A 26,912-nucleotide genomic window follows, 5' to 3' on the forward strand; every position below is an offset into this window, starting at 1 on the left:
TATCTCATGCAATAAGTACTTGGAATCCTATAACAGAAATGAACATACTTAAATAAATTATCGAAAAGAACCTTTAGAAAAAAAATTAATTAAAGAAATTATTTCATCTTAATAATTCAAATATCACACTACTATTGATTTTTTGTGAACTGCAATATTTTCAGTTCCTTTTTTTTCAGGGATTATTTTACTTTGTGAAGCCAATATAGACTTTTTAGAAGACTTCTTTTCACAATGTATATATTCACGTGATATAACAAATAAATCAAATATAGAGTCTTTTCTCCGGGTTCACGACTACTCCATTGTCGTGCTACGACCCCAATCCTTTGTCGAGGGTTGCACCGTAACCACATAACTACACCCCGTATTCAGTGTGCATAAGAAGATTAACTTAAATAAATGAGACTGTGAACATCTTCACCGCATTAACGAACAGAAACTTTCTGGTTGATAAGCTGTTGCATCGTAAAACATGTGAAGCTGCTGTTCCTCTACGCGTATACCGCTGATACAGCCTTCAAAGTTTGTCTCAAAGTCTCTTGGTAGTTTCTTGGGTGGAACGCGGGGTATTCCACCTATGACGGAATAGAAGGAAGGAAGGAAGAAAGTCAAAGATGAACAGTTGAAAGCACAAGATGGTGACATGGTGACAGTATGATGCAGATTCAAAGGATACATTATCAGTGGCTAAAACTCCACGTTTAAGACATATGGTTGTTTTATGTACGGACATGTAATACACGTACCTATATCATGGGACAGCCGCTTTGGAATTTAGTCTAACAGCTGGTAAAGCTAGCTTATGTAGCAGATATTAATCTGGTCACTGCCACTTACTTACATACAAGGCATGATCTGTGTTAAATTGTGAAGCTCCTGGATTTGACGAATACAATACCGGGTCCTCGTCGTCGACATGAAGGGTTCCGTCACGAACATGTCTACAGACAAATAGCAATACATACATAGTAATAACAAAGATGGCTTTGAATAACGACAAGGCTATAGCATGGAGTCCTAACAAGAGCTATAAATCGGGTCAAAATGACTCGCCCTTTCCTAGAATAGTTTTTCACAAAGATCTCTGTCATATAAGCTAACGATGGTGGTTGGAGCTAGTGTCTCCTTTAAAGTCGCTGAGCAAAGTAGTTTTGTTAAGTCCTCCAAAATCTTATATCAACGGAACTAAGAGATTTAAAAATTGAGTTATACGTCAATTACGATTCACCCAAATAATACTAAGCTCATCAAAATATCCTAGTCAAGTTTATCCAACATAACAGCTCTGAAGATTATATGGATAGTTGAGAGTGATCGGATGAAAATGCAAAAAAAAAAGACGCCATTTCTGAAATACTATACCTGGATGTCCTGTGGAAGTTCCCATTCGAAACATAGACGGTTGATAACATCTTCAGGGTACCTGAGCCCAACTGTTACGTGAACATGACGTAGCCATCTACCACGGCTGGCCAATGAAATCTGAGCCGCCGTTCCACATGATGAGACCCTTTTCTTCTTCCGTCTTGATCATCACCTCAAAGACGTTATTTGCTTTAAGCTAGGGTCCTGCAAATGAACACAGACAGTCTTTTCTCAGCTGGCAGTTTGTAAAAAGTTAAAAGGTTAATGAGTTAGATGATAAACGTAAAATGCAAGAAAATGAAAACACGAACGGATACTAAAACTGGATCAATACGGAGACCTCAATCGTCGTCATGATCTAAGTTTTGTTGACGTTTTCTCAAAGGGTTTATTTCTGACTAATTGTCAGCTTTTTCTTTCAATAATAAGCTTATTTCCAATGCTAAGTCTACAAGTTCATCAAAGTATTATATTTTTTTACCTCAGGAAGGATTAATGAGCAATCACAATCTACTGATGTATGAAATTTTAAGCTTCTCTGATTTCTTTTAATTTTTATAATGTTTTTACTTGATATCAAACTTCATTTTCTTTAACTACTGAACTGCATATTTGACTGAGATTTCAGGATGCAACAGTATAAAAAATATTCCCCGAAAGCTTGCCAAACACTGCATTAACTGAATGCGACCGGGCTTGATTTTAGCATCGTTACATGGCTAATTACAGGGAATCACATTGATATATTTTGTGCCTTACCTAAATACACCCCTCCATCGATATTTACGGACGCGGTAGAGGATGATGACATTGTACTACGCTGCGTTGTTGATACCTTCGGTGACATTGTAGGGGTAGAGCCTAGTCCATGGTCGTTGCCCGTCTACGGGTGCTGTGGTTGTCATTGGAGGTGGAGGTGCAGGTGGAGGTGGAAAGCCTGTCATACTCATTGAAGATCTGGGTTTGGTTTGGTCGTCTATAGGTGAAGTCATCATCTCCTTGGATGATGCTTTCATGGTGGTATCCTTGATCACGTCCCTCATTGTGGGTGTTATCGCCTCTTGGGTCGTCTTGGCAGTTGCTGTCATGCCTTGACTGGACATGTCCATCGGGTTTTTTTTTTCTGTATCGGTCATCTCTGGGAATGGGCGTTCGCCTGGAGAGTGGATATGAGCTTAGAGGTGTTCATCGATCCATCTGCGCTGGCTTTACCCATCGTCATCTTCATCGCTTTGTCCGCTTCAACATCGGATTTATCTCCCGTCATCATCGGACTGCCACTTTTCACGAAGGGCGTCATCTCCATGGCCGTGGACATAGCATTCTCTGAGCTAACCATCCGTTTGGCTGGTCATCTGGGCTGGGGCTGTCATACCACCAGTTATTTCTACCATTTTTCTGTCTTCTCCTCCCAGTCACCTTAGAGGTCATGGCGAAATGAAATCCTTTCCCATTCTGACCATTGGTTTGCTGGTTTTTCTGATGACGTCGGTTCTCTCCGCTGGTGTTATTGAGACACTTGCTGTCATGTCCTGCATCGGTGAAACCATGCCTGATACTTCCACCATCGCTTTGGTCTCCTCTCCATCACCATCCACCTCCATATCTGTAGCCATGTCATTGTCTGGCATCATCTGCATACTTGCATCTGTTACCATGACGACGGGTCCTTCGGTCACCATGTCCATGTCATTGTTTGTTGCTATATCTGTTCCCATATCAGCAGCTTATGAGGCCAAAGTAACAGAAATATACAAATACCAACTGTAACATAAACTATCTTGTTGACTGAAAAACATGATTATTAAACTTTTGTCTCCTGATGAATTGTTTTTGAAATAATTTAACCACTATTCTTCTCTTAAAATGTTACACGACGGTTTCCCATTTTTACTCCGTGACAATCGTGTGTATGATCCATTCTGGACAATGATGGCATCATTTTCCAGTTGATGCGCACTATCTTTGAGTGTTTGACAAGTCACAGACATAGAAAACATAACGAAGAAATAACAATTTAATCAAAAAGGGAAAAGGTCTGTGCAAGGATTTCATAACAAATTATTGCAATGATTTCACAAGAATACAGAGAAATTACAGCACGTGAAAGCCTGCTGACATATTCATTGTAACCCCCCCCCCCCCCCCCATTCTAGTTTGATACTGACCTTCCGCACTGCTCCAGTTATACTGTAATTGTAGCTTTTGTTTTAGATTTCAGAGAACTCGGGGACGCCTCCGACAAAAAAGTTCAGATTCATGTTAAGCTGGGCTATTTCACCCTATCGTCACAGACATAAAAGAAGCAAGAAGAAAAAAGAAACATGTAACATAAACAGTGAAATATAAACCATCTAACACAAACAAATGCAATACTGTTAAATTAAAATTGTTCGCACAAGAAAAGAAAAAAACCAACTTGTGAACATTAAAGATGTTAACATTTAAAGCAGCGGTCCACTAATTTTTCTATTTTCCCGAGCCATGAGGACTGTGCCATGACCCAACAGGCTAGCATCCCCTTTAGAATTGATGCTTAGAATCTTGGACAATGCACTTGATATTTTACGTAATAACTTAATCTATCCATGACGTATTCTAACAAATGTAGGTCACTTTTCCAATGTCTTTAAAAGTCCCCCGAAACACTGTAAAATGTTTATTACCCGGAGTCGCATGCGCACCATAGTTTTGCATACAGTCGATCTTAATAGCAGTGATATAACTTCCCAAATACACTTGGACAAAATTGTTGCTAATTTTAATTGGATGTCACAGAAGATGCGTAAAAATCGTCCTATTAGGAAAAAAAAAACTTACTACCCTCGGCCTACCAGGCTTTCATAACCACTACAGTACCCAGCTTGGTCCACTTTCTTAGATATGAGTTGAGCATAATTTCAAGCTAGTTTTACCAATTTTTCGAAGCAAAATTCAAAAGATATCGTTAAGAATTTTTCAGTAGTGATAATTTGCATAGTTCTGGAAAGAAGTGGAATAATTTAATAGAACATTCTATTGGTAAAACAAAAAATCTACTGGGTTTCGAAAATGAATCATTTGGCTTTTTGCCTTTTTCAAAAATGAAATTTTCTTTAGATATGGTTGGCTTCCAGAGTCAAATTTACCAGGTAAACATTATTCAGTCTTTTACCTGATGTCGAATTGGCATCAAGCAATCACGTAAAACTTCAACAAAAATGGAATTGGTCATCCTTTTGGTGTGTTTTTTTTCTGTCTTTTTTCTTTCATATCCTGAGATATCATTAAATATAATGACATACACAACGGATAACAAGAAATGTTTCATCATTGCTAGAGAAGTTTTCTTGTTTTCTAAATAAACACTGTTGAAGACAAAGACAGCAAAGAATACAGAGAAACAGAGACACCACAGAACAAATCAACGGTTATAGAGAGAGAGGAACACACATAAAGTGAAGCGATTATAACATGCAGGAGAGTGCACTCATGGAAATTAGAGCAAGCCATACTATCCCATCATTACCTGCTTATCAAACCTAAACTTATAAACACCAGTGCAAAATAACAAACGGAATGTTAACCCTCATGATGGTTATTTGCCATAGAAAGAAAGTAAACTCTTTGTCTTGTTCGGCAATATCAGAACAATCCACCTTACAATATTAATTTGAATACAATCAATATCAATGTTTCCAAATTTGAGTTCTAATATGTTGAATTGGAAGCCACCCGACGTGTAAGTTGTAATCCATAAGCCCTTGTGGATTTTTCCCACATTTGTGATCGCTTAAGAGTCGTACGAATAAATGATTATTATACTTCTTATGTAGATGATGGAGCGGGCTATTAATGCTAATATTTTAGCGCATGCGCACTACCATAATTAATTCAAAGAAATCACAAAGACATTACAATGGAGCACATCTAAACACTAAACACAAGTGGTCTAGAACACTTCCGAGAGCTAATTGTGCGAAAGAATTTCTTCATCAATCCAAAGACATTACATTTTCACATTTCTTCCCCAAGCGTAGTCATCTGATTGATGTTATAGGCTAGTTACTCCATTGATTTTAGCAAAATCAAGTAAAATCCCCCAAAATCAAATATCTAAAAAAAAATATTCCATATCAATTACCCTTCAGAAAGCCAACCCAACATATAATATGCCAGCCTCTAATATGAATAATATGAATGAGGACACCCTATGTAATGTATATATTTATATTTAAAAGTTACACCCAAAATGTGAGAATAAAAGATACGGGACAACATATGTACCAAATTGAAACCAACTCAATGGGAAAAACAACCCACACTATAAATACACAAATGTGATTTTAAACCAGGGCTGATTTTTTTAATGTGAGAAAATGAAAAGGACATTGATACATGTGAGACGGGGGCCATGCAGTTACCCCTGATATAATGGAAGACACTCATATATTCAGGTCTTGTCACACTGTTGGTATGCCAATTATTGCTCTACCAATGTGGAAGGCAGGGAAGGAAATAGTTAATTCAGTATTCATAGTTTTGGTCATCTGTCTTATCTTGATGTCTTGTCCTCTGTCTTGTCTTATTGATATGTTTGGATATTCACCTTTGCCCTTTGCATCTATCTTATAAATCAGCCCTGACAATGCGTAACATTTTAGACCGAACCACTTTTTCCCGACCAGGACAAGAATCCCTTTTAATATCATGCACACATGAATAACATATAAAAGAAAATTATGTGCTAAAACTTGACCTGGATTTGAATTTTAAAAGTGACAAAGTGACCTGCCTTCACACAACAACTGTACTCTTGACAGTTCTGTTACTTTACCAAGCACTTTGGTCATGACCCTAGATCAGAAAGTTCCCTAGTCAATTCTTCTCAAAGCATCGATGCACGATATGTGTTCAAACACAACAAAAGCTTTTTTGAAGCAGTGATAGAATGAAGAGGTCGCTATACCAGAATATATCTGCACCAATTTGCTACGTTCACCAATGCAGCAATCATTGTGTGGAGGCAGGTGTAACTCCCAAGCTTTGTGAAGTGTTGTGAAGTGAAGTGTAGTGAAGTGAAGTGTTGTGATTAAGGTTAAGAAATGTGTTAGAAAGTCCACCACAATAAATTTTAAAAAATCCCGTTTGATAATTAGACCAAAGAAATTTGTTTAAATCCAATTGTTACCTCAGGATCCCAACATTCTACTGGCATCTGCTTAAATTTGTAGCATAAATAAAGGAAACAAATATATAGATGGGGGCACAATAGAATATGTCACAACAAATCAATCACAAAATGTTTTTTTTAAGTGCTACCATTTAGTTGTAATAGTCCATGGGCTAACAGGACCACCTGGGGTGTTGCAATAGCATATCTGTAGAGTTAACTACCAGGTCGCTATATGGAGACGTGCAGATATTCCCATTCAAGACGTTCCATCGCCAACAGATGGACATGGATGGACTCTGAAGTCTGGTTTCCTGGAGCCATTGTGGGTGGACGGACCAATTCTTCCCCAAGCGCCAGTGGACGAAGTGGAACTACTTGACCCAAGCTGTGAATCAGATGATGAAGATTCTGATGACCAAGACTCACTACCTGCTCCATCAGAAAGCGATGACAGTGACAGTGAGAGTGAATTGTAGTACAGGTGGAAAGTTACATCAGGATAACTGTAAATTTAGAGAAGTACTTGCATCACATGTTAAATCTGAATGCCAAGCAGCCATTTTGGAATTCAAGATGGTTGAATATGTTACCAACAAAGGGGCCCAGCATTAATATCACTGAGCCTAGTGAAATACTTGACGATAAAAACATGGCAATGTTTTATTTTGTTTTATTTTGATAATGTTGTTGATCTTATTGGATTCCTTAACTCTGGAAACATGAGTTTGTGAAAGTGAAAATAGTTCCAAATGGCGGCCATTTTGAATTTCAAATGGCTTCCTCAGCACAATGTCCCAGTGTAAATGTTGTTATTCTTATTGGATTCCTTGACCCTGAAAACATGGATATAGACACCAGAATTATAACTCTATGTGCCTTAGAAGCTGAGTTATAGGTAAAAATAGTTCCGAATTGGCGGCCATTTTGAATTTCAAAATGGCCGCTGCAGCGCAATGATCCAATGGTTATGTCTTTGTTCTTACCGGATTCCTTGACCCAGAAAACATGGATATAAACACCAGAATTATAACTCTATGAGCTTTAGACGCCGAGATATGGGTGAAAATAGTTCCAAATGGCGGCCATTTTGGAAAATGGCGGAAATGCAGAGTCGATCCCAACATTTTCAATGGTAAAACATGCAAAATATTGTTTGGACGGGTCCCTGAACAAAATGATACCACTCGCGGAGAGTCTGGGGGGGGGGTGCTCGGTGGGTCCTGCTAGCCCATGGACTATAAGTACTAATCACCATATCACGCCTTATACGTACAAAGAAAACTTCTAAGAAATTTAACAAACTGAAAACAGTAATTAGAAGAAATCAGCAGAATTGAAATTGAAATCTAAACGTGGTTGAGTATGATGTTAATATATGGAGACAAATTTTAACTTCCCGACCGATCCAGGCATAGAGGAATGAAACTTTATAGAGGCAAAGCAATGATTTCATAATAATATGGGCGAGGCACCTAGAGTCGTTGAAGCCGACTATAGCAGGTTCTAACCCTAAACGCAACTTTGTACAACTATGCATGAGCTTGAAATGGTGGATTGAACATAAATCCCAACCCCCATGAAGAAAAACGAATTGGCTGAATTGATACAACTTATCTTGACTAGCAATGATCTCTTATTTGGCCCGCAAAAAACACCTACCCCCAGATTCATGCACCGCAATGGGTACACAATTTGGCTCCTTCCTGCCAAAATCTTTATGGGAAACTTCGAGAATTTCTATCTCAACAAAACTTGAAACCACACACGTGATTACGTTTCATTGACGATATCTTCATGACCCTTGGTGTATACGCTTATGTTCCGTCGTATTACATGACTTTAAACAAGATACTTAGGCTAGTGATTCTCTGTTAACATTAATTCTATTGTCTATTCGTCTATTTTATTTGCTCCTATTTCTTATTTTCAAAGAAAGATTACCCACTTCTACTGCCAGCTTTCAGAGTAGATGTACAAAAGTTCAGCCCTATTTTTCTGATCAGAAACAGATTGAACTTAATCGCACTGCCAACCACTAGTACTGCGTTGGAGATCCTTACTGACTGGTTCATGTGACGTAATTAGGCCTACGTTTCCATAGCGAACATACTCATGTTTTGTCATTTTGTTGTCAGATATACAGAGTTGCCCATTTCCATGACGTTTTAATGACTCGGATGATACGTCATAAGATGCTAATGTGTTTTTCCCACGGAAATGCCGAATATATCGGTGTTATTAGGTTAAACAGACCAACAACCTTGGCACTGACACTTAACTTGAAGCTAAGTTATACCTATAATACCTATATTAGTTTCATATTTCTCTTATAAACCGTTGAGCCTAATATCATGTTACCTCTCGGGGAAACCCGTGTGGCAGTTGTATACCGGCATCATCAGAACAATGTTAGCACGTCGCCATTCCATCACTTCTCTGAAATAAAACAAAGAACTGTCACTGAACCATGCAATTCTGCGACAACAACTTGAAGCGGTCTTAAACGTTTCCTTACTGAGGAAATGTTTCTCCATGCATATGCGTTCAGAGTGATATGTTGCTTAGTTATTTTTCAGAATATTCGTATTGCGTTCCTGTGTCACACGTGCATGATTCGTATTGTTCGTGTGTTCCTTGCTTGTTGTATTTTTCGGGAGAGCGAACATGGATATTTAGTAAAGAAGATTGCCGCGTTTCAAGACATAACATTTATTCACGTTTATAGACATTTTGCACCTGATTTCTACTGGTATGTATATATATGTATGTTTATGTGTATGATTTGAGGACCATGCAATTTTGTCACGAGGTAACGAAGCTTAAGCTATTTGTGTAGAAGAGCGTCTGATACTCGTCGGTATATTCGGTGTAGAATTATTGGTCACAGTTACTGAAGGGTGTCATTTGCCTCTTAGTAAGGTAAGTGTAGCGTTAAATCACTGTAGACTATGATTATTCACGGGCATCATGACAGCAGGTTGGTGGAAATATTGACCAATTTGATAATTAAACTATGGACGTTACAAATAAGTTACTTCCTCCTTGTATGAGCGACCTTAGTTAGAACAATGTGCGGGGACAACAAGTAAAATCCATGTTATCTTAAGCCAAACACAGGAGAGAAGGAAAACAGGCTATGAAATAAAACATTTTACTACAAGAAAAGACTTTTGAACCTTTGAGACGAGGCAGTTGTCTCCAGCTTGCAGCTCTAGTAGTTACGCCCATGTAAATATCAGGCTTTTTATTTATTTGCTAGCACAATGTGCTCCCGGGACTAGAAGAATAGCAGAAATGTCAGAAGTTCTGTAATCTAATATGTCTTTCTTTTTCCGGTTTAGCTTTGTGTCGTTACCTAGCAACTAATTGTTGATAATTCGTTTTTAATAGGGAAATTCAGTGAAAAAGTATAATTTACATGTTATCTCGATTGATTTCCGTCAATGGTAAATTTCAGTCTGAAGTCATCCCTGAAAAAGAAGCAATTAAAGTAAATGATATGAACGTAAATGTACAGTTGAAAGGAAAACATTTCTATATACCTCTTCTGAGCTAAACCTATAGACCAAGTTGGAATCACTCCCTTCAGAGTTTCCGCATTTGTAACGTTGAAGAGTTTCAAATTTAACTTCGTGTGGTAGTTCAAAACGGAAGCGAAGTAGAAACGTTGGGCAAACTCGGAAGTGACATATTGGAATGGTCAGGGTTTCACTGTGGTCTTTATAACGTTTTATAGGTAAACAACAGCTCCAAACGTTCCAGAGAGATCCATTATCTAAACACATTAGCTGTTATACTGACGGCTATGACACTAAGCTATAAGATCGCTTTGTGAATAGCTTCAAAAGGTGTTAATGTTCATATAATAGTAGCGCATCTTTTCATTAAATATCAGTACCGTTTTCCCTTGTTGCTGGTAATTGGTTATTTTAAACGTGTCGCTTTAATTAAAATTTTAATAAGAATACTTGAAATTGCGATTGCGATTTTGTTCTTAACATTTTGCTGTCTCTAATCAAAGTCCCTTTCCTCTTCTACGTTGTTCCACATCCCTGCCAGATTGAACCCTCTTCCGCCCCTCTGGTATCGTCAATGCGTTTTTATGAAATTATGTGCAATAGGCAACCCCCATATTCCTCACCGCCTCCCAAAACAAAACAAACTCCCACTCGCTTAGTTTGATATTGTATTGTGATGATGAACGCTATGTTACTTTATACTTTAAGAGAATATGAAATCATATTACATAGTTTCAAATTGAAGCTACGCTTGATGGTACTATCATTCAGTGAAAAACTGCCCTGCTCAGTTCATGTGACCATAGAGATTTGTTAACACAGCGACTATTTCCACAAAATATATAAAAACCCTGTAATTGATATTACAGAACTATTAAAGTAATGATGTATGATATGCGCTTTAACATGTTGACACTGTGTTGCCCATCTTAGCACATCTATCAGTTATTATTTAACTCTAATGGTCAAGTTTAATCAGCCATGATAAAGCAAACTATCCGCATTCAATTGTTTGAATAGGATGGACAAGTCCAACAGAGATGAATATTCAGAAAGTATATTAATCAATCATATAGCGACCCTAGTAGTTCTGAGATAGTCCCCTGATTTAATGCATCCGTGTGAGCGTGCCTGTTCTCACGCTCAAATGTAAAGAAAGAGTTCCCATATTTCTCACGTTCGTTGAATCCTCATATAACAATGAGATTTTAGCCACCGGTGTTCACCTCTAGACGACATGTGATCATGTCTAGACGGCAGGTATTTCAGGCGTTGCTCACATGAAGATTCCTTGGCTGCAATTGTGAATGGCTCTTTGGAGCAGCCGGTTGGGCAAATATCCTAATGCTAATATCTCTTTAAGAAACATGATATTCATCCTGCTCGTACTGACAATATGAGTGCTCTGGAGCGGGGCATGACACTACAGTATAGGCAAACTTGTTCCAACTGGGTGCTTTGGGGCAATGTACCAAGGAATATTTGTACGTATGCCGTTATGGTACTAATCAAAAGTTCGGATACAACATATCCCATTAAAGCAGTCTCCCTCGTATCTTGTACTGAAATGTGCTGATCGTATCCACGTTCGGCAGATCTGAATTACCATTCGAATGAGAAGGATCTCGTACCGATCCAAGTCCATCTGTGATGAAGATGTTTCAAATGGACCATATAACCAAATGTTCTCAGGCATATATTGGTTGCATGGTTTGCTGTGCTTGACGAATACATCACCAATATACCATTGGCACTATTTCCGCCATTGGCATTAGATTTTAAATTACATAGGCTACTTTGCGCATACTTACTACATGCTTAGTACATTGTCATGCATGCCAAAGGTTCCTGAATCAATATCGTTATAAGGTTATAAGGTTGGAATAACAACCTTAAGCGTGGGATACTCTAAAGCACGATATAGATGAGATTACCTAAAGAACAAGATTCATGTGTTTCTGTTTGCCTTATAGATAAAAAAAATCTTTGTGGTAAACTTTAAACATAAAAGGCACAAGGGCACATATTGTGGCCACTTCTTTTACAAAACGTTTCCATATTGAACATATATGAATGTACTATGGGAACATATTTCTGCTAAAATTGGAGAACATCACGTAGTGCGACTATTATATTGTCAGGTCATGTGTACGCATCAAACTATTTCTGTTCAAGGTTTACCAAAGGATAGAATAAGACAGGATTGTATTGTATTGTGTGACGCCATATCCCAGACCAGAAAAAAAAAGCGTATGCGCCGATAACGTCGAACACATTTATTCCGTGTTTTTCAAGTTATCCATATGTCAAAACAAAATACAATATTATCTGCCTTATGTAAATGCAACTAACAGTTTTATTTGGAGACCGCACATGCATTTACTTCAACATTTAATACTAGACGAGATTATTATTATTCTTATTATATTTCTTTGCTTTTCTTCAGGTAATATTTTACAAGATGTCAGCTATAGCATTATTTTCAATTATTTCCATTATAATTGATCACTCCGTTGGGCAGATAATCACCATTGAACCCTCGGGGGAGATTCGGCTTCACGAAGGAGACCAGCTGGAGCTAGGGTGTGTTGTACGGGACCCGCTGTACACCAGAATTGAATGGTTCTTTGAAAAAAAGAGATTGTCTGTTAATGTGGATTCCTCCGATTCGAAATATTCAGTGGCACTGTTTTCCACACAAAAAACTGGATTAAGAAAATATGTATTGTCCACAAATGTTACCAAAGAAGATGATGGGACTTTTAAGTGCAAACCATTCAAGGAGGGCCAAAATGCTCCCAGAAATGTTCAGAAGAAACCGGTAGTTGTGTCTTATATACCTGCTTCGATGTACCCACTTTGCTCGTATGAGGCAGCAACTCACAACTTGGAATGCAGCAGTGAAATGGGCAAACCGGTGAAAAACTTAACATGGAACCAATATGTTACAGAGATCCAGTCGACTAACCACATTGAAGATAGATTTAACCAAAAGCAGATCGTTCATCTGATTGACGTACCTCCACCTCTTACTACAAACGATTCACTTGTTTGCTCCTTCGCCGACGAAGTTTCCAGAAACTGTTCCATTAAGTATGGCGACGTGTACAATAGCATCCCTCCTCCTCTTATAAATCCTGACGTTATCTTTACATTTCCAGTGTCGATTGATGAGAAACTTTCGGTTAATTGCACCTCAACAAATCTTTTGACCGGTAGTAATCTTATCTTGGATTATGAAACTTTTCCAGATAAAATAACAGTTAACTATGTCAAAAAAGACAAGATGTTTATTTTTACTGACTTACCAGTATCAATCCAGTCGATCAGATGTTATTGTACGCTCAAGTGGGGAAATTTTCAAAGTTTAAAATCGGACGCCATCATCATCGAAGTGGTACAACCTTCTGATAAGGAAATTTCCACAACACCTGAATTGACAACCTTCATCCAACCCTCAAAAGTAACAAATCAAACAAATTTGATGGTGTCAACTAACACTTATGTCACAGAACCTATCAGAAATGTTCATAAGCAGAGTAGCACTATTTCACCTGCGTCGCATCAAACTTTCCTTCCGTCGTTATCCACTAGGTCACGTGTGCTGTCAAGTGATCCAGCAATTCCAACAGGAATGGTCTCGACAACACTAAATACGCCTCAAGTGATTGGTACCAACCAGACATTGGCTGCATTGTTTACTACTTTGAAACCACGAACCACGTCTAAAGTAACAACGGCACCTTTGTATTCAACCGCGTCTTCAACAGCGAAACGTACCTCTGAAGATGGAGCAATGCACCTAGAACTGAGCACAACAGTAACTCCAACAGTAAACCATAGAAAAACATCAAATAAAATCCCTGCATTTATCGTTTCAATAAACCCAGCCACAACGCTACAAATGACCGAAGAACAAACCAACAAAATAAATACAAAGGCAAACACGAAGGCAACCGTACGTTCACATTTGTCGTCCGAATCAGCATCTGTCCTATCGACCACCACAGTAACTAGCAGAGCTCCGCCTTTGACCTCGCTGAATGCACAGTCCCTGACAACGTCTTTTCTGCCATCTTCAGGGGAAGATACAAACACTTTCTCTTCTTCTTCGGCGGTTGTGACAGTTCCAGTGAGCAGCACCCGGGTGACAAACACACTAGAGCCCACTGACAAACAATCAACGCGCTTTCCTGATGCAACTTCAACGCCACCTCGTCCATCGCCAAGGAAAGATACAACCACCTTCTCTTCTTCTTCAGCGGTGGTAACACTTCCAGTGAGCAGCACCCGGGTAACAAACACACTAGAGCCCACTGACAAACAATCAACGCGCTTCCCTGATGCAACTTCAACGCCACCTCGTTCATCGTCCAGGAAAGATACAACCACCTTCTCTTCTTCTTCAGCGGTGGTAACACTTCCAGTGAGCAGCACCCGGGTAACAAACACACTAGAGACCACTGACAAACAATCAACGAGCTTTCCTGATGCAACTTCAACGCCACCCCGTCCAACGTCAAGGAAAGATACAACCACCTTCTCTTCTTCTTCAGCGGTGGTAACACTTCCAGTGAGCAGCACCCGGGTAACAAACACACTAGAGCCCACTGACAAACAATCAACGAGCTTTCCTGATGCAACTTCAACGCCACCCCGTCCAACGTCAAGGAAAGATACAACCACCTTCTCTTCTTCTTCAGTGGTGGTAACACTTCCAGTAAGCAGCACCCGGGTAAAAAACAAACTAGAGACCACCGACAAACAATCAACACTCTTACCCGATGCAACTTCAACGGAAAGTCCAAAAGCAAGCAAAAACGATAATGTTACCACTTTTTTGGGATTAACCCAACAGATAACTATGCACAATGATTCTCACCCAAAAAAGAATAATTACCTTCTAATCATTTTAGTAATAGCCACAATAGTGACTGTACCAGCATTAACAGTGCTGTTTATCTACGTTAGACGGAGATGTACCGAACAAGGGCAATATGTATAGTAGTTACCAAAATGATTTGGGTGAACAATGGGACATCAACGATTGGTTTAAAGGAATTACATATTTAAAATTAAAATCGGAACCAGAGAGGTACTTTGTTACAATTGCTAATAAGATTATAAATATATTTCGTTGGGATTTCATAACATCTTGGTCATCTCTGGTGGTGTGATAACGTTCGTTTGGAACACTCCTTTGTTGCAAGATACCAGGTAAATTGGGTTGTTCTGTCATCTCGAACTCTAAATAGTAACTCTGACAAAGATAGGCTGGTCCCATCTCGAATCGCATTATATTTTCGGTAATTTTTTAACATCAATCAGGGCGTAACCCTGTACTGGGTGGGAGGGGGATTTATTTTTTTTCTGTTTGCCCGTGGAAAGTGGAGGAGCTGGGCCCGTCTGATGTTATGCTGGTTGGAGAAGGGGCGGGAGGAGGGCAGGGTGTGCATTTTATTTCAAAAAGTGATGTAGCATAGCGTCTGTAAATATGATGGAAATCTCGGTATTGCTTTAACGTGTACATGTTTTGAGTGTCTCTACAGTACTACTGTTCTGAAAGTACAGTAACTAGTTCTTTTCAGGTGGAATGATGTTATAATATAGAAAAGGATTCATAAATTGTAGCAACATCAGAGTAAAGGGTGTAATTATAGTGGGTATGTTAAGAGTGTGTTTTTGTTCTCTTCATAATTAAGTTTCTTTTGAAATTATTCATCTGAAAGAAGTAGGAAAACGTTGATATTTTCAGTACAGAGAATCTTTGAAGCTATATAAACGTTACATATTAATCAGGTTTGAAGCATTAATCACTAACAATATCATAGTAGAAATGAAGAGCTCTGGAAGGTCTTCCGTCATGATGACGTCATAGGTAACATAACATAGGTAACGTAGAAAACATCCGCTTCCCAGGTTAAGTGGGAAGTGGAGGGTGTAGCCAGCTAACGTAGGTTACATTGAATCAAGCATATTTCGAATTAGGGACAATATGCTGAGCTAGATTTTCAACTAATGTGAAGGGAGCTTTCTTATTCAACTCTGCAATGTGGAATATTTGTATGTTAAAGATAAATTGTATGCTATCCTCAGTTCAGTTATACTGGCAGCTGTTACACGAAGCTACACGAACACCCTGTGAATAGTCTCACAAATTGCCCGTGTTTATCACTTTAAAAACACACTGGTTAAAGGTAACTCCCCCCCCCCCCAGATAGGGGTCGAAAGATTAGCAGGTTCCGGGTCAGTATGAAAACCACACGATCCTGGTCAAAGAAAACTCACCAAGATCCTGGCCAATCCCAACCAGGAAAAGTGGTCATAAATTTAACAAATAATGCTGGTAAAATAACTTAGAACAATACCAGGATTCTCTTCAAATACGTAACCTCTAACCAGGAATCATAGTCAAATATTAATCAGACTCCTTGTTAAATATGATCAGGATTCAGGGTGAGGAATGCAACTCAGCCAGGAATTGTGGTCAACATAGATTCCTGGATAAAACAAAAGACCTTAAACTCGATCATAAGTAGCAATATTACCATGGTGCAGTTATGGCATTTCATTGCAAAACCATGATATATTTAAATAATTAAAATTTGGTAAGAGGAAAACAATTCAGTCAAATGATAAACTGGTGTGGACCTTAAGTCACTCACCATCGACCGATAAACTATAACTTTATATAACGATCATTTGAAGAAAAAAAAATACTCATGAAAACAATTTTAAAGTTGAGACTATACCATTACACTTAATTGAAAATTATAATGCATGTCATCTTGGAACAAAATCTGGCTAGTCAGTGATGAATCTGCGTAATAAGATAACATGACACACACTATGTTTATACGTTGGGAGGGGAGGAGGAGGGGAGTGGGGGGTGCATTTGGGAGATGTGTGTTCATTATGCAAGAGCTGGGTAAAATTTGTTTTCATACTTTGGGATTGCAATAAAGTGTGTTTCTTGTATACATTACTGCAGCTTTGATTGATTATAACCAACTTCTCTCTGAGTCATGATATCTTTATTGAAAGTAGGGAACTAGGGATAAAAATGTACAAATGATGTATTTTATCAAATTTGTTTCTGTGTAGACATTACTGTTGTGTACATACTTAATATGATCAGATTCAGCGAAACATCGAAAACACACTAATGAAAGCTCTGAACATATTATTCAATCAACAATGTCCCCATTAGCGATTATATTTACAGATCGTTTATTGTACTCCCATGTATGTCCCTGAAAGACTGACTACAGATGCATACATATGGCGTTCTTGCTGCATGAGGCGATATGTCCTGCATGAAAGGATTTGAATCCGTGGAATAAATATATATATATATATATATTCCCCCCTTTTCTTCCCTTCTCATTATGTTTTCAATTATATATATATATATATATATATATATATATATATATATATATATATATATATATATATATATATATATATATCAATATAAATATATATATTCACACAAAAAGTACACTTATGTATTAGAAATATTTTCTTAGTGCACTATGTTCAAACAAAACATCGCTTAACTAGGCCTTGTAAAAAACTGCATGTGCGTTGCTTTTGTTGGCCTTTTATTACACATGCCACTCACTATTATAAGCGTGCTTATAGTTTCTGATCTATCGTCTTTTCCCTCTTTTGGGGCGGTTGACATCTCTAGATTTGGGGAAAAATGAACTGTTTACGATCCAGTTTGATCCATCAATGAATGAACATCCACAAAGGATCGAAAATAAGAAAGTGCATGACTTGTAAAACCGCACAATACTTCCAATACGAAATATACATATATGGGGCCAACGTAATGCCAAGCACAACCAATGTAGAGTTACCGAAGAGTTCTCGATCAACCTGTACAAACTGCGTGAAGACGAGAAGTATGTTATTATCGATCAAGGATTATGATGTATCTTACCTTAAGGAGACGACATAAACAGTACTTGCTGTACCGCGGCTTGCCGCATGACGTTAGCATGAGGTTCATTTGGTCAGGAATTTATGGAGAATTAACACTCCATGTGTATAGTTGATATGTTAATAGTAGCCTAAACGTGCCATGGGCTATGAAACAATGAACACAGTAACTTGTAATGATTCGAAAGGAAGATTTTTTACAAGTTATAGTGCTACTACAGCAAGTTCATATTCTTATCTGGTCCATGTGAATTGTATTTCAATAGCCACAAAAAAAAGGAAAGGTTGGTTATATATGAATGAATGTCTTATTTGGGGATTGTTTCTGATTGCTACTGATACGAAGACACTTCTGACCGAAATGCTATGTCTGACTTTAAATGGGATCTTCATTAACTTATTTACAGGTATTGCTGGTGAATTACATTAAATGTAAATAACCTACGAGATCTTGTATATAGTTAGTTTCAAATTACTGCACAACCTGGAATTGACAATGTGAAACTGGTAAAGCTCTACCTTTTACTACCTTGACACATTTAAAGGTGTAGTCTTGGCATTCGTCTTCAAACCTCTGATTAATGCGTCTCCGGACATGTTGCAACCTCTTCCCTTGCCATACACTTGCAGAATTCAACTTTTTTCCAATAGTTAACAAAGCTTTATATGTGGTTGGCATGAGCCAAATATAGGTCTTCGAAAATTACCTATAAAAAATGTTTCACAGAATCAGAAAAAAAGCTTCTACAAATAAGCACTTACGTGAGGCTAACCAAAACGTGGATTTTTGAGCTGAACCATTAATAACCCTTTAGAGATTCGGAAATGCCACATTCTTAGGATAGCAGTCCATTATCAGAATACAGACGACTTTTGACGATGAGTGATTAAAAAGGTAATTAATTTTCTTAGTTTCTTGTAAAGTGCCGTTCAATCTCTCATTGAATTTCTTCTGAGATTTTACAAATGGTTTCTTGTAATTCAGGAATGACATATTGTAACTGAGGGTGTAGGCATAATGTCAATTAATGAACTGTTTTACTTGTTTTGAACCAATGGTCTGCATCAATTATTGTGCCTGTGGCCTAGTTGGTTTGGGCAGTCCCATATAGAGCGGTAAGCGCTAGATTAAGTCCCGGTGGAAGGAACAAATGTCGTTGATTTTCCACCCATATAGTAGCTGTTTTGCATATACAGTGGTCTTTCAAAATGTGTCTTAATCCGTGATCTCTTCTATAAATCCAATGAAAGTTTAAAACCGCTGTCTGCTCTGCTTTATTTTGATGATATCACAACATATTAGCATTTATAATCAGATTAATCCATCATGCTACTATATACTACAATGTTTTACATACCAACGCTCCATATAGTGTATTTCCCACTTTTCCCGTAAAGATTTGCTTGATTCGTGTGTTAAACCATTAACCAATAGAAATAATATTACATTGTATTTGCATCAGTGAAACTTAACTTTCTAAGATGTAAAAAATTCTCATGAAATTTACACTGGATTGTCCAAAAGCTGGAAAGGGCCAGGAATTGGTATCGATGCAAATTATTATATCATTACATTTAATATTAACTGAGGCAAGTACTAATAACGTAGATTTTCAATTTCCAACTATACTGCAAACACCTCTTTGGCTTAGAAATGGATATGTGAGGTTTTTCATTCCTACTGGCAACATTTCTCTCGTCCATAACGTTCAAACAGATTGAAAGAGGAATTATAAACAAAAACAAACAAACACGCTTATGTCATGTTATTAAAATATCTCCCAAAATAAACACATCACCAGTTCTAACTATCATTACTTTTTCGTAGTTATTATGTTTACAAGCCAACACCCACACATTCTATATAAATGTGTTATTTTAGAAGACTTAATAGATGAATGCAGCAATGATCTTCTATTTCAATATTATTGATTATCAGGAGTACATCCTGCACACGGAAATTGTTAAATCAACCAGGAAATGAATGAAAATAATATCACACAAATGCCAATATAACAGCAGATGTTTAATGATTCCTTTTTTGTCTATTTCCTTGTATCCATCAATGGATTGCATGGTTGTTCGTTGTACATGATGTTTGGTTTATCTAAAGGAATTACTCGCAATTCCAACATTAAATACGCAGACCATATTTGTACATCTTGTTTTGCTTTTCAACACATTTAACTATTACAAATGAGTATAATGCTGTATTAAAATAGTGATATCTGCTTCTGCTTGACAGTGAGAAGCTCATTATACCTGAAACACTAGCCAACACTAGCCTGGACATATAAACTTTTCATAAATCAGATACAAGTAGCCTCGCCTAGTCTCCTTTGAATAATAGAGCATACCCTGAACATATTACTATTAATCCAATAGGTGTCTGATGGTACTTTCTTGGACTCTGCTGACCGATCACTTCGGTGAATCTGCAGGGGGAAATAACTAAAGAAACGTGAACATTTACGCTGTCAATTTCAAAACTAGCGGTTAGGCTATAATTATATAACCGGTCAAAAGCACGTTCACTGCCAATAATCAATGATTAATCTGGTATATCGTATACCTTGCATATACGAATCTGAGGTGAAGGTAATTATGTCACTAATGCTGAGGGTCGACTATCTGTCTCGGCCTTTTGGCTAAGATCATGTGTAGTATCTGTTCCCCTTCGAGTGGAACCGTGATACACACCTAACGATGATCACACAGTGACGGTCTCGACTCAAGGGGACTGGAGTTGAGAGCGGATCACTCAATCAGTTGGTTTTTTTTTCGTGCCCAGGTTCTTTCCTGGGTGACTTTTCTTCAAAATATCTCTCTCTTCATGGACAAGCAGAAACCCTTTATATCTGAGTTTGTATAAAACGCTGTAGTTGTAATTTGTGTAAACTTAACTGACGAGAGATGGACTATACATAAAAAGCGAACAAGGTACAATGTACAACAAGGAACAATGTACAATGGGGAAGTTATGTCAGGTGAAATTCACTCAGCCCTAAGCTAAGTGTTTTTATAGAACAAACTTGATTCAAACAGGATTGATAAACTATCACCTAGCAATGGACACCAATAGGTCAAGTACATAATAAACGATCAGCTTTCACGACGAGTTGTTCCCAGGTGCCTTCCAAAACGAAATATACACAGGAATAGAAAATAATACTAGTAACAGCTTAACTTAGTATACATTATAGTGTTATATAATATAAAAATATGCAGGATGTCAGGAAGTGGGTTAGGAGTCTTTGAACTCCTTGTTCTATTTATAAGTCAACCAATTACACATATGCGCTTGTGCATTTCGCAATTTCAGACTTTCAAGTTGGCATATATGTTTGGTGTTGCAAGAGAGTGATGGATAGATCTGTCTGGCTCGTAAATCGCTCTCTCTTCTACATTATGTATTGTCTTCTCATTGGTTACTTTGAATTGGCAACGACATTATATCATAAGGTCCCCGGTTCGAGTCACTCCAAGATTAATGTTTGTCGTCCAGTTACAGAGTTGTTGACAATTAACAATTCATAATCATGGACGTTAAATATGAATCTAAGAGACTGACTTCGGTCGGCTTGCGGCTTTGATAAGCCAATTAGGCGTCTTCGCGAGTTCCTGCTTGCAGGAGGATCTAATATACATACATACATACACGCACACACACACACACAGAAATCACTTTTTGGTTTCCCGCAAGGGAAAACTATGGAGTCAATTTTACTGACCTTCCAAAATTGTAAAGGGGACCGCGGATATAAAGGGTGACATAATGGATGAAATCCAGTATCTTCCTGAAAAAACTCACGGTAGCAGAAGTAGAAACAATATAGGTTAATATGTTTTGATGTATAAACCCTCTCTCCCTAAACCTGCTTAAATTCAACAACCAGAACGGCCGTTGTAAATGTAGTTCCGAACTGGTTGTATGTAACTTTCTCATAAACTGTATTTTCATGCCATATAAGGCTGCAGTCTAGAAATTGGACCGGCTTTCAAGGTATATAAGCTTCTACATATTTCAGAAATTTGTTTTGATATGGCAATATTCTCAGCAGTTTATCCATTTGCTTTTGCGAAAAATATGAGACATAGCCCTAGACCGGATAACGGTGTTCTGTCCTTTCCTCCCATCTCCTTTTATCCATGCCTTATGCTCCTTCTAACCAGACATAGTTTGTTACAAAGTCAGAAAGTTGTAAATGTTCGTTTGAAAGAAGACATAAAAAATCAATGAAATATTTTGCTCAGCTGAAAGCTACTGAGCTATAGCGATCGTGGCATTCTGCCGAAATTCTGTCACTTTTTGCCACGGTATTTAAATGACTGCCACTTTGCCATTTTTCATTCAATTTGGCTGTACTTTCGTCAGTGGTTTGTGTGAGTTCAGCTGTAATACATTCGGCTCCAACAATAGGCTATATGTCATTTCTCACATGTCGTATTTCACACATATAGAATGTGGAAAAGCTCAAATTACAAAGCTGGCAAGTAGTCCTTTTATACAGAGAATGACATCGAACTACATAGCAAGCCTGAATTAAACATTTGACTTGATCAAGTCTCCCACGGGTGGAATTATTTCCTAAAATGACAGGAAAATTAAAATGGAAGACATTTTGCTACTCACACCACCACGCATACTGGTCGACATGAATACTAAAAAGCTGAACATCAGTTTCATGATCATTGCATATATGATCTGTGGCCTACATTTCATCATAACTGAAAACTGATTAGGGCCCTCACGTATACTTGACGACAAAGTATTTTTCCTGAACAACTTTGGTTCACCACCATTCAAACGTAATATCCACAAAGTTTCAGCAAAGTTGGGCAAACGCTCTAGGGCTATTCACATATTTACGATCTCTCGGGACCAAAAATGACCGTTCGAATTCTTAAAATATGATCACACAATCCACTGACGAAATTTCAGCCAAAGCGAATGAAAATGACGAAATGGCAGTCATTCAAACACGGTGATAATAAAGTGACAGCATTTCGGCCGAATCGCACGATCGCTATCGCTCAGCCGAAAGCTTTCAGCGGAGCTAGAAACAGAACTATACCTTTAACAACATCGTAAAGGTAAGATACGTAAAATTTTGATAATGTACTTTACAATAAGTAAAGGACCATTATGCTTCGACTAACGTCGTGGCAGTTACGCCAGCCTGTACACCAGGAATGTTACTTTTAAGAGAAATGTCAACCAGGGAGAACCTGAGCACGAAAAAACCAAACAGCGAACCGACTGATTTGCCCTCAACCCCTGTCCTCTTGCAGATATTACACACCTGCTTGAAGGTAGCGGACATTAGTAGCGGACAATAAGAGCAGACAACAAGGAGAAAAGCGGAGAGCGCCATCTATTATCTAGCGGAAAATAAGCAACGGTGAAGGTGCAGTGATACTCAATAATTGTTTGTACATCAAATTTAAGGCAATTCATCAAAATAATGAAATGTTTATAAATATTCATCTTTCTTATAGGAATAGCTATGAAGTTCGATACGCAATAACGAGACAGAGAAAGTCCCTACTATCACTCTATTAATGTTTGATATCGGTGACATAACTTCTTTATTATGCTACAAATTCCGCTACATCGTGTACAAAATGCCGTTACGTACTAACGAAATGTTTAAAATTAATTATCTTTAGTTATAGAAATAGTTAGGTGGTGCGACACACATCACGGAATAGAGCAATGTGTCCTATATCACCATATTCATGTTTGATATCGGTTACATAACTTCTATCTTCGCCAAAATTTCGATTGAAAAAAAATAAGAATATTTGTGATTGCGTTGAATTCCACTACATCGTGTACAAACTGCCATATCGAATATTAGATAGTTTTGACGGTTACTGAACAATATAAATTGACTTTGATCCCTGCCTTCATTATTCTTTTAAGGCCTGCTGTCGATAAAAATGACTACTGCTGTGAATTTGAAAAAGTCTTGTGTATGTGTCTTCCTGGACCAATCAAAAACATTTGACAAGATTGATGAATAACATTTTATTAAAAAAGCTTCAGCATTTGAGGCAATGGCTTAAAGTGGATCAGTAGCTAACTAGCTACCTCTGTAACAGGAAACAATTTACATATTTGAATTGTACTTATTCTGACTCTCAGAATATAATTTGTGGTGTGCGGTGTGCCCCAAGGTTCTTGTCTAGGTCCATTACTTTTTATTATTTACGTAAATGATATATGTAATGTCTCAAATGTAAGTTCTAATATTCTCTTTGCTGATGATACAAACATATTTTTTTACAGGGAATTGACTTGACAGGGATGGAGGACACACAATATGGCGTGCTGTGAATTACAAGCTCATCATGATTGGTTTTCTGCTTAACAAATTGTCACTAATTGTGGACAAAACCAATTACATTATAACAACAATAGTAGATAAAATGAAACTGTTTACCTTTACACTAAATAACAATGCATTCACAAGGTAGATTATACAAAATGTCTTGGTGTCATGTGTTTATTCATATTGACACTATTTCCATTAAGGTCGCTAAGGGAGCTTGTATTCTCTCAAAAAAGTAGTTTTCGCTCTTTGTACCTTACATTAATTTTACCACAGTTGACATACTGCGTAAACTGTCTGGTCTGGTGCATACAATTGTGAAGTGTATTCTAGTTTGCGTTAAGATATTGTTTACTTATTGTTATTATGACGTCACACATGGCTCGCGTTTTGGTGGTTTGCTCTGTGGTGTGGCGGGCTATGAATCACGCGCTATTAGAAGCGTGTACAGATGTTCTGTTTTGAATGATTCGGTTTTGTGGGGCTGGAAGACAGCCAAACTGGTTCAAATTGGTTGAGTGTCCATTTGCATATATGCTCATCTGCATATCAGGTTGGCACTCAACCAATCAAGAGTTGGGTGAGGGGTTAGCTATAAGTTTCGACCAGGTTCAAGGGCAGAGCGTGTGCCCTGCGCATCGCGTCATAATTTGTTATTTTAGAATCGGGGGTTTAGGTGTCTCCTAAAGATGTATCGGGGAGTTTAAGTTTATCTCCCGAAGCCTACAGACGTAGAACAGTGGGCTCCGTAGTTTATATTTATGATCAGCATTTATGCCTGTGCATTTTAATTATCCCAAGTTATAGTTATATTCAGAGTTAAAAAAAGGAACTTATTATCAAATATCCGCTCTTGGAGATTATTTATTAAGACTTTCCTGTTCACGCTCGGTTCAAGGTTATTAGTGTCAGGCCCGGCTTACCGTTACCTGGAACTATCAAAATAAGCCTTACACAATGTCCACCTCAACAAACTAATACTTAACAAAAGAAAGCAATTCGTCACTATCACTGTATGCTTAATATACTGATCGTACTAGTAACTTAATTTCTTCTCTAAATTTGCTCAAGCTTGTTGATCTCATACATGTCAATAAAGCTACCTTTGCTTACCGCATTGTTCATATTCTACTCTCAGCAAATTCCACGATATTCTTTTATACCTGCAATTATGAAATCCACAATTATAACTCTAGGTCAGCTGATGACCTTCACATTTCACGTTTTAAAACTAATACTGTCAAACATTGTCTGAGAATTCACGTAAATTCTCTGTGGAACTCATTGCCACAGGATAATAAATATTATTGCATTGTTTCATCTTTCTGAAGGAAATTAAGAAATAGTTATCCGAGAAATGACTGACTATTACCACATTTCCGTATTATTTATTTATTGTTTGTGTTATGTTTTGATTCGTTTATAGTATATATTTTTGAGGGAACTTGAAAATTTGCTCTTCAGGAAAGCATGTGGATTTGGTAATTGATAGCATACTCAAAGTTTTAATGTAATATTCAGATCTATCAGGGTGCTTATGAGTTTAGTTAAACTAAATTAATAAGAATTCTCATCAATGTTATACTTGATTATATAAATCATCATCATCAGATATTAAGTTATATACAGTTGTTCCATATATGTACGTTGTGATAAACAAATTATTGAAATAAATGAGAAAAGAATGGAATTAAAAAAATGTACCATGAGGATGATAAATAAAGCAAAATGTTTCTGAAAAATATAATACTGGAGGTTGTTACCTGTTCACAGTATCCCCATAGTTTACTGCCAGTATGAACTACCTTTGGACATATTAAATGTTATTTTTATCTCTACCGTGTATTAAGTTCTCTTGCAATTGATATTTGTTTTGCATGTTAAGTACCTAGAGAGTCAGTCTTATGTTGCTCCTGAAGCTCTTTATGACTTCATTCATCTTTAAGTTTCTTTAAGTCTCATCAGTGTAGTAGTCCAATGTTCAGTTACAAGACTAGGCTTCTTAAGAGCATTCAATTGAAAAAAAAAAAGCTTTTTAATGTTTTTATATGTTGACAAAGTTGTACGATACTTTAACACAGTGGCGTAGGAAGGTACTTTTGAGTGGGGGGGGGGGCTGAAGACTGATGGCCGGCCTGGGGGAGGGGTCTAAGGGGAGGGGGCGTCCCCCTCCCCTTTGGAATTTTTTGCATTTCCAGGTGGCCTCAGATGCAATTTGGTGCAATATAGCACACTTCAACACCCACTCCATTTTGTAAACTTAATTTTGTATTTTCACCTGGCCTTAGATGCAATTTGGTGCTCCAAATGAGATTTTTTTTCTCATTTGGAAATGAAAAAGGGGTTTTCTGACTTGCGGAGCGGGGGGGCGGAATGATACTTCCGCCCCTCCACATTTTTCACTGGGGGGGCTGGCGCCCCCCCCCCCCCAGCCCCCCCGGTTCCTACGCCCTTGCTTTAACACATTTTACATTGCTAATCCTGAGTCCTGTACATCTCGTTCATCTCAACACTGAGGTGATGTTTCAAGAAATCAGAACAATACTGACTTACATACTGTCTTCTTCACATAGCTGTTACATTGCA

General features: G+C 37.8%; 2 protein-coding genes and 1 pseudogene across 3 annotated transcripts; 2 read left to right on the top strand and 1 right to left on the bottom strand.

Moving 5' to 3' along the window:
* Positions 1–75: 75 nt before the first annotated feature.
* On the bottom strand, positions 76–3,500 carry LOC139976297 (agrin-like). Of its 2 annotated transcripts, XM_071984957.1 has the most exons (4): positions 2,128–3,500; positions 1,366–1,572; positions 841–944; positions 76–578 (listed from the first exon to the last, which is right to left on the bottom strand). In XM_071984957.1, exons 2-4 carry the CDS (start codon positions 1,413–1,415, stop codon positions 421–423), a joined length of 312 nt encoding a protein of 103 aa, XP_071841058.1. In that variant the 5' UTR covers positions 1,416–1,572; positions 2,128–3,500; the 3' UTR covers positions 76–420. The 2 variants fall into 2 exon arrangements, 1 of the variants encoding a protein (XP_071841058.1); XR_011796077.1 differs by lacking the exons at positions 1,366–1,572; positions 2,128–3,500 and having other exon boundaries at positions 845–1,322.
* Positions 3,501–8,961: 5,461 nt separating this feature from the next.
* Positions 8,962–15,716, top strand: LOC139975942 (uncharacterized). The gene is made up of 2 exons (XM_071984240.1): positions 8,962–9,272; positions 12,488–15,716. The coding sequence occupies exon 2, from the start codon at positions 12,503–12,505 to the stop codon at positions 15,044–15,046; it is 2,544 nt and encodes an 847-aa protein (XP_071840341.1). The 5' UTR covers positions 8,962–9,272; positions 12,488–12,502; the 3' UTR covers positions 15,047–15,716.
* A 4,902-nt stretch (positions 15,717–20,618) lies between these two features.
* LOC139976559 (U2 spliceosomal RNA) lies at positions 20,619–20,844 on the top strand (annotated as a pseudogene).
* The last annotated feature ends 6,068 nt before the right edge of the window (positions 20,845–26,912 follow it).

This window comes from Apostichopus japonicus, chromosome 11 (assembly GCF_037975245.1).
Source record: "Apostichopus japonicus isolate 1M-3 chromosome 11, ASM3797524v1, whole genome shotgun sequence".
Classification (NCBI taxonomy): domain Eukaryota; kingdom Metazoa; phylum Echinodermata; class Holothuroidea; order Aspidochirotida; family Stichopodidae; genus Apostichopus; species Apostichopus japonicus.

Bases quoted from the DNA above. Each gene is read 5' to 3' on its own strand.
- LOC139976297 (XM_071984957.1), bottom strand. From the start codon at position 1,415: ATGTTATCAACCGTCTATGTTTCGAATGGGAACTTCCACAGGACATCC. The intron at 945-1,365 runs GTATAGTATTTC...ATTTGTCTGTAG, and splicing joins AACTTCCACAGGACATCCAG to ACATGTTCGTGACGGAACCC. The intron at 579-840 runs GTAAGTGGCAGT...ATTCCGTCATAG, and splicing joins AGATCATGCCTTGTATGTAA to GTGGAATACCCCGCGTTCCA.
- LOC139975942 (XM_071984240.1), top strand. From the start codon at position 12,503: ATGTCAGCTATAGCATTATTTTCAATTATTTCCATTATAATTGATCAC.